This window comes from Myxine glutinosa, chromosome 5 (assembly GCF_964187855.1).
Source record: "Myxine glutinosa chromosome 5, kmMyxGlut1.1, whole genome shotgun sequence".
NCBI classification, from domain to species: domain Eukaryota; kingdom Metazoa; phylum Chordata; class Myxini; order Myxiniformes; family Myxinidae; genus Myxine; species Myxine glutinosa.
In genome coordinates this window covers 209,693,145-209,701,396 of record NC_136265.1, presented here as the reverse complement: position 1 = coordinate 209,701,396, position 8,252 = coordinate 209,693,145, and the positions used below count along the sequence as shown (strand labels likewise).

General features: G+C 45.6%; 1 protein-coding gene across 1 annotated transcript in view; it reads left to right on the top strand.

Annotated features, from left to right (window-relative positions):
* Positions 1-6,496: 6,496 nt before the first annotated feature.
* LOC137426442 (uncharacterized) overlaps positions 6,497-8,252 on the top strand; it is a 75,792-nt gene continuing 74,036 nt past the window's right edge. Inside the window, exons 1-3 of the mRNA XM_078777462.1 lie at positions 6,497-6,551; positions 6,655-7,413; positions 7,632-7,816. Coding sequence (XP_078633588.1) covers positions 6,497-6,551; positions 6,655-7,413; positions 7,632-7,816 — 999 coding nt within the window. The remainder of the gene's footprint in view (positions 6,552-6,654; positions 7,414-7,631; positions 7,817-8,252) is intronic.

The following is an 8,252-nucleotide window of genomic DNA, read 5'->3' as shown; positions in this document are numbered from 1 at the left end:
CTTCGCAGGTTTTCCTCCGCTGGTCTTCCTTTGTGCTGGTCTTCCTTTGCTGGTCTTCCTCCGCTGGTCTTCCTCCACTGGTCTTCCTTCATGCTGCTCTTCCTTCACTGGTCTTCCTTCGTGCTGGTCTTCCTTCACTGGTGTTCCTTCGTGCTGGTCTTCCATCATGCTGGTCTTCCTTCGTGCTGGTCTTCCTTTGTGCTGGTCTTCCTTCACTGGTCTTCCTTCGCTGGTCTTCCTCCGCTGGTCTTCCTTCGTGCTGGTCTTCCTTTGTGCTGGTCTTCCTTCGCTGGTGTTCCTTCATGCTGGTCTTCCTCCGCTGGTCTTCCTTCGTGCTGTCTACTGGATCAACCCATGTGCTACGCACAGGAACTGCCCTCACTCGAATCAGCGTCCACCAGTCCTCCTGGTACGAGTCTAACCGATGTGATTTATCCCCTGTGTGCGAGTGTGCCAGGCGCCTGTGTCGGAAATAGGAAAGGATTTATGATATGCCTGCTTCTCGTCCTTTTTCTGTGCTTTTTGTAAATAAAGGCTGGTACCTTTTATTTCTTCTCGACCTGCTCGTGTGCGTCTTTTCCCCATGGACCCAGCATCGTTCGAACCGAATTCGGTTGCTCGTTTAGGTCCATAGATAACGTAATGTAAAAACGCGACCCACACCATGTGATTCGCTCGGCGCGCCTGATTGAACGAGGTGTGGGATCGCGAGGGATTCAATCCTCGGCCTTCCAGGTCACGTGGTCTCGAAGGTATTCAGATCACGGTGGCTAACCCTTCGGCCCTTGTTTTGGAGATTGGTGATTGCTGATTGTAGTTGCCCCACAACCCGCCGGGCATGAGCTTCGTCACAGTCGACGGCCCGTGGACCCGGTGTCTGTGGGGAAATGGGGTCTTAACCCCCCCTTAGTACGTCGACAGACACGGGATCCGCAACAGTATATTTGACATGAATTGAATCATTTATTCGATCGGTGAGTATTTTGCCACTGATGTACTGTGCTTTCAGAGACATAAGGAGGTAATGGAGATCAAAGAACCTGAAATAGGCCAGATCTCGATTTGAACCCAAACCAGACTTGATCTGCTAAACAGAAACTCATAGGTTCAATTGGGAAATAGAAACCGCACTGAAACTTTCCTCCTTCATGATGTCTGTGATTCCTTAATATCTCTCCCTGGTTACTCCCTCCTCCGGTATGATAGACCTGAGCCTCGTCCTGGAGGTGGGGTTGCTATCTTTATCAAAAACTATCAAAACAAAACTCCCCCCCCCCCCAAAAACTCCCCTTCAAATCTCCCCCCGACCATCTTTCTACAATTCTCCCCCCTTCCCCCTCAAAGCTGCCTCCTCCCCACTTCGTCTCCCTTCTATCTCATACCTCCACCTCCTCCAACCTTCTACATTGCTCTGCCCCCCTCCCACCTCAAACAACCTCTCACTGTGCCTCATCCCATCACCATCAAACCTTTTGTCCTCCTCATTCTTCCCCTTCTCCTTACTCTTCTGCAATCTCTGACACACCATCAACAGCTCTGCCTACCTCCCCCTCTCACCCTTCATCTTACCCTACCCCTCCCCTTTCCTTCCCTGTCCTGCACCCGATGCTCCCCCTCCCTCTTCCTTACGGTACAGAACTCAAACATCCGGGGCCTTCGCTCAAACCTGATTGATCTCTCCATACAGGTTGATTCTGACAAACCAGACGTAATCTGCTTTACAGAAAATCTCCTCCTTCAAGATGTCTCTGATTCCTTAATGTATCTTCCTGGTTACTATCTCCTCCGGTGTGATGGACCTGAGCCCTGTCCTGGTGGTGGGGTGGCTATCTTTATCAAAAGCTCTCTCACTCACTCTCCTTGCACTGCCCTCTCTCCACCTCCCCCCAGGAGTTCCTCTGGCGACAGCTTCCCCTTTGCCTCCACCTTTTGTTCATACAGTGCATTCAGAAAGTATTCAGACCCCTTCACTTTTTTCACATTTTGTTATGTTGCAGCCTTTTGCTGAAATCATTTAAATTCATTTTTTCCCTCATCAATCTACACTCGATACCCCATAATGACAAAGAGAAAACAGGATTTTAGAAAGTTTTGCAAATTTATTAAAAATAAAAAACTGAAATATCACATTTACAGTCACGTGAAAAAGTAAGTACACCCCATGTAAAGTTTTGACTTTTTCAACATATTTCAACATACAACAACAACAACAACAACAACATGCATTTTAAGGCAATTTTCCCTGCTAGAGCGGGGGTTAGCCTTGCGGTCCCCATGACAATCTTCTCCATTTTGCCCTATTTTCTGCATCTCTCCTTGTTAACCCCCTTGCCCGCATTTCTTCTTCCACCATCTTTAGCCAAGTCTTTCTCGGTCTTCCCCGTCCTCTACTTCCTTCTACATTAACTTACATCACTCTTCTCAACCAGTCACTTTCATCCTTCCTCAATACATGACCAAACCATCTCAACCTGTTCCTCTTCACAGCATCAATCACAGGCAATATTCCCATCATCTTTCGCAATTCATCATTTGTCCTCCTCTCTCTCAACGATACTCCGCACATCCATCGAACCATTCGCATTTCCACCCTTTCCAGCCTTCGTTGCTGCTCTACGTTCATTACCCATGTCTCGCTCCCATAAATCATAACACTTCTCACACATGTAGCATACACCTTTCCCTTCAGCTTCAGCGACACTCTCCTCCTCATCAGCACGCCACTCAGTTCCCGAAACTTCTTCCATGCACATCTCACTCGAGCAACCGTTGCCGAGTCTGATCCACCTTCTCCATTCAGCATGTCTCCGAGGTAGCAAAATGTTTTCACACCTTCCAGCTTCACGCCATCTCCAAGATCCAACTCAACATTTCCTCCATCTGCAGCTCCCTCTGCGCACACCTTACATTTGAATGTAGCTGCCACACTGGTTAATGACCCTCTCAGACCACTACATTTTTGATGAACCCACTCAGCGCACATTGTACACTGAATGGAGTTCACTCCGACACCCTTCCTGCACACAGCACACGGCCACTTCCCAGTTCTTTCCACCTCACCACATGCTTTACCACTTGCCATCACCTTTGTCTTTCCGATATTCACCTTCAGACCTTTTGTCTCCATACATTCCTTCCACTTGTTCATCTTTTCCTTCAGTCCATCCATACTTTCCGCAATCAACACCAGATCATCTGCATACAACAACTCCCACGGTAAACCCTCCTTTACGTTCTGAGCCAGCACCTCCATCACAGCTACAAATAGTAGTGGACTTAGTACCGACCCCTGATGCACTCCCACCTTCACCTCAAACTCACCACTGTTCCCGTCCTTCGTCCTTACAGCTGTGCGTGCTCTTTTGTACATTGCCATCACTACTCTGATCAACCATTCCTCCACTCCTAACTTCCTCAATGCCCATGGTCTGTATATTTCAACATACAGCTATTTTATTTTCATTTCAACAATATTGATAGATAAAGGTGATATAATAAAACAAATATCATGAAACATTTACATTTTGTAGTCCATTGTATAATTTAAATAAACATAAATGCAAATTTCACATATGGAAAAAGTAAGTACACCCCTACATTTATCACTACTTCAAACACCTAAAATTTGAATCAGGTGCACCAGCTCAGGTGCAAATGGTTAGAACATCTTTAGAGAGGATCTTGGAGGAACCTGTCTTATTTAAACCTCAGACATTTAGTTTGGTTTGCTCTTTGTTGTTGAAGTGTGCGGCGTCACCATGCCTAGATCAAAAGAGCTCTCTGAGGCCTTCAGAAAGAAGGTTATAGATGCCTACGAGTCTGGGAAGGGATTTAAAAAGATCTCCAAACAATTTGAAATCAATCATTCGACTGTCCGGAAGATCATCCACAAGTGGAGAAGATTCCAAGCAACTGCCAACTCGTTCAGGCCAGGCCGCCCCAGCAAGTTCAGCCCGAGACCAAACCGCAAGATGCTGAAAGAAGTCTCTAAGGACCCCAGAATGTTATCACGCGACCTACAGGTAGCTCTTGCCACTGATGATGTCAAAGTGCACGAGTCTACCATTAGAAAGAGGCTGCACAAATTTGATCTACATGGGAGGTGTGCCAGGAGGAAACCTTTGCTGTCCAGAAAGAACATCAGGGCAAGACTAAAGTTTGCCAATGAACACCTAGGCAAAGACCAGCACTTCTGGAACAATGTGCTCTGGACAGATGAGTCAAGGTAGAGCTATTTGGCCACAGTACCAGAAGACATGTTTGGCGAAAACCAAAGACAGCATTTGACCACAAGAACCTGATACCAACTGTAAAGCATGGTGGTGGAAATATTATGGTTTGGGGCAGCTTTGCTGCATCAGGGCCTAGGCAGCCCACCATCATATAATGCACTATGAATTCTTCATTGTACCAGAGGGTACTTGAGGATTATGTAAGGCCATCTGTCGGAGAGTTTAAGCTGAACCGAAGGTGGACCTTGCAACATGACAATGACCCAAAACATACAAGTAAATCCACCAAGGAATGGCTGAAACGAAAGAAATGGAGGGTTCTGGAATGGCCAAGTCAAAACCCGGATCTAAATCCAATCGAGATGTTGTGGGGGGATTTGAAACGAGCTGTGCATGCAAGAAACCCCTCAAACATCGCACAGCTGAAAGAATTCTGCATGGAGGAATGGGCAAAAATTTCTCCCAGTCGATGTCAGAGACTGATAGACAGTTATAAGAAACCTCTACTTGAGGTTATTTTTGCCAAAGGGGGCAATACCACCTATTAGAGCAAAGGGTGTACTTACTTTTTCCACATGTGAAATTTGCATTTATGTTTATTTAAATTATACAATGGACTACAAAATGTAAATGTTTCATGACATTTGTTGTATTATATCACCTTTATCTATCAGTATTGTTGGAATGAAGATCAAATAGCTGCATGTTGAAATATGTTGAAAAAGTCAAAACTTTACATGGGGTGTACTTACTTTTTCACGTGACTGTTTTTCAGGTCTCACAGCTGACAATCCACATCAGAGTAAAAACCAAGCCTATGAGGTCGAAGGAACTGCCTGCAGAGCTCAGAGACAGGATTGTGTCGAGGCACAGATCTGGGGAAGCCTACAAAAAAATTTCTGCTGCATTGAAGGTTCTCAAAAGCATGGTGGCCTCCATAATTCTTAAATGGAAGAAGTTTTAAACAATCAGGGCTCTTCCTAGAGCTGGCCGTCCGGCCAAACTGAGCAATCGGGGGAGAAGGGCCTCGGTAAGAGTTGACCAAGAACCTGATGGTCACTCTGGCTGAGCTCCAGAGAACCTGTGTGGAGATGAGAGAAACTTCCAGAAGGACAACCATCACTGCAACACTCCACTGATCTGGGCTTTATGGCAGAATGGCCAGACGGAAGCCTCTCCTCAGTGAAAGACACATGAAAGCCCACAGAAGATTGTTTCTCACAGTCTGAGAGTCCTTTCGGTGCTTTTTTGCAAACTCCAAGCGGGCATCCTCCATCATGTGAAGTCCTTCCTTGGCACACCTGAGCTCCTCACCACATACAAGGCTTTCATCCGCAGCTCAATGGAATACTGCTCTCCCCTCTGGTCTGGTGCTCCTGCCTCACACCTAGCTCGTCTTCACGCTGTTGAAAACAAAGCGTTCAAAATCATTGGAATCTCCCGCGATGAAGCTAATTCTGAGGGCCTTTCACTCACTCAACGCAGGCAGGTTGGTGGTCTTTCTGTCTTCTAACGACTCCTCTCCGGCCTTGCCACCCCAGCTCTCTCTGTGCTCTGTCCCCCAAATATTCCTACAGGTCACACAAGATCTCCCAGCAACCCTCTTCTGGTGAAACTGCCAAAATCAAGACTCTGTGCTCACCTTCACTCCTTCATTCCTCTTTTCTCCCGCCTCTGGAACAAACTCCCTCGCTCTCTTCAGTCCCACTCCTCCCTCCAGTCTTTAAAACAGCTGTTCACCACCATCTTTTATCTTCCCCCATCCAAAACCTTGATCTTTTCTACCCCCGTTAATTAACCCCAGATCCACTTTTTAGAAATTCCAACTTCTTTCCTGGAAGTCCTTGCTGTGTCCACGTGTTTTTTAACCTCTCCCACCTCCACCCCCTCCCCCTTCCAATGCCTCCCCCCCCCAAGCCCTCTCCCTCCCACAGATCTCCCAATGTCCCTGCTCTCCATTTTGTCTCCCACTCCCTTTATCATATGTTTTATGTTTTATGTGTCAGTTTGTCTTTTTGTGATCAATGTTAACTCTTACACGAGCCTCAATCTTGAACACAAATTTTTTTTTTAAATGTGGATCATCATCCGGATAAGAGAATTTTTAAAAACTTTGAAAAGTGATTCTTCACCATTGAGAGATCGGGCCGAAAAGGACACTTAACACGGTATTTGAAAAAGTTATGGATGGATAATGACAAAACTTGGTGGATGAGTTGGGTAAGTGACAAGAACAAGCCGATTCGATTTCGGTTCAGGTTCGGATGCAAATCAAGCCCATCAGTGGGAAAGAAAACAAAAATGGTCAGTCTCGCAGGGGTATGTGCTCCACCGAGCGCCGTGCTAGTTTGGTCTTGGTATAGCTTTTCAAACCTCGTTTAGGAGGCATTTGCATGTTTCCTTGCACATGTATCTTTAACAGGATATGATGATGATCGATATAGACATCGAACCAGTAACTATTCGACTGTTTGTATTTCAGGAAATAATAACTTCAAGAAGCTGCCCTTCGAAGCACTCAAGAATTATCCACGAGTTGAAAGTGTGGGCTTGGAGAACAACCAGATTTCAATGATACACGGGAAAGCATTTGCTGCTTCCAAGAAAATCAAGCTGTTGAACCTTTACAGCAACGACCTCCATAATCTTCCGAACAATGTTTTTAAGTACATTCCTGCTTCTCAGTTCCTGCTTCTCGGCCTCAACCAAATCCTTGACATCAACTCCTACACATTTACAGGTCTTGAGAGCCTCACTGACTTGGACATGCCAATGAATAACCTAAGTAAGCTTCCTTCAAATGTCTTTCAGCATCTTCCCAAACTGAAGATCCTCGACTTAGCGATGAACAAAATTTCCAGCATTTCGACCGAAGCTTTCACAGGTCTTGAGGAGTTGGACTTTCTCAACCTTGCTGGAAACAAGCTGACAGATATTCAGGAGAGCACCTTTGCATCACTAACGAAGCTTGAAATGCTTGTTTTGGATAACAATGCGCTGGAGAGCCTGACGACTGGAATGTTCCTGGGTTTGAAGAACCTTCGTGAACTGTATGTGAGCAACAATCGGCTGGAGGGACTTCCACGCGATACCTTCAAGCATGTACCACGTCTATCCAAGATGGCACTGAACAGCAACCGTCTCAAGTCCATGGATGGAGAAGCTTTGTCCAGGCTCAAAGGTAAAACAAGGTGATTGGGATGTCTGCCTTGCTCCCTAAACATAGTGCTGTGTTGGATGGACTTGAGGAAAATATGTCCAGCTTTGTATGAGCGGTGTCTAACTGTGTTGTCATTATTTTGTTTATGTCCAGTCAATGCCATTTATAATGCAAAAGTTTATCATCTGGAGATACTTGCAGTTGAAAAATTTGTATTTTGTACAATCCCATGTGTACAGAACTCTCATTGGCCTACCTACATGGTAATCCCTTGGTGTGTGACTGCAAAGTGACATCTCTCCTGAAGTGGTTGTCAAGCAGCCAGGTCAAGGCCTTTCCTGGTGCAGTGCTCCGCTGCTGGGAACCAGCCGAACACCGTGGCAAGGAGCTGAAGAGCCTGCAGCGATCACAACTCAAGTGCTTGGCCTGAAATGTTGAAAAACAACCCAAAAAAGGAAATCAATAACACAAATGCAGAGACAAACGAAATTGATTTTCATGTCACTGATTCACTCTTCTCACGAGACGTGGAAGGTTAATTTCCCAAATTAATAGATTGACGGTCTTGATCAGAAAGGCCAATAAATATTCCAGCCAAGTTTAGTTACATCATTATTGAGGATATTGAAAGCATTTGAAGACTTATTTTGAGCTGGTTAGGTCACGGCAATGTAAATCAAACCTGAGTAAAGAAACATCGCTTTAACCTGCCTCCTGCTTGCTAACAGCTTTTGATTTAACAATTATTCTTTTCCTTGTGGATTTGTTCAGTCTCTTTCTACGCAGGGTTCTTGTTGAGGGATGTTTGACATTTTATTCTTCATTAGCCTGGTGTTGGCTTAGCGGTTAGGGTGCCGGCT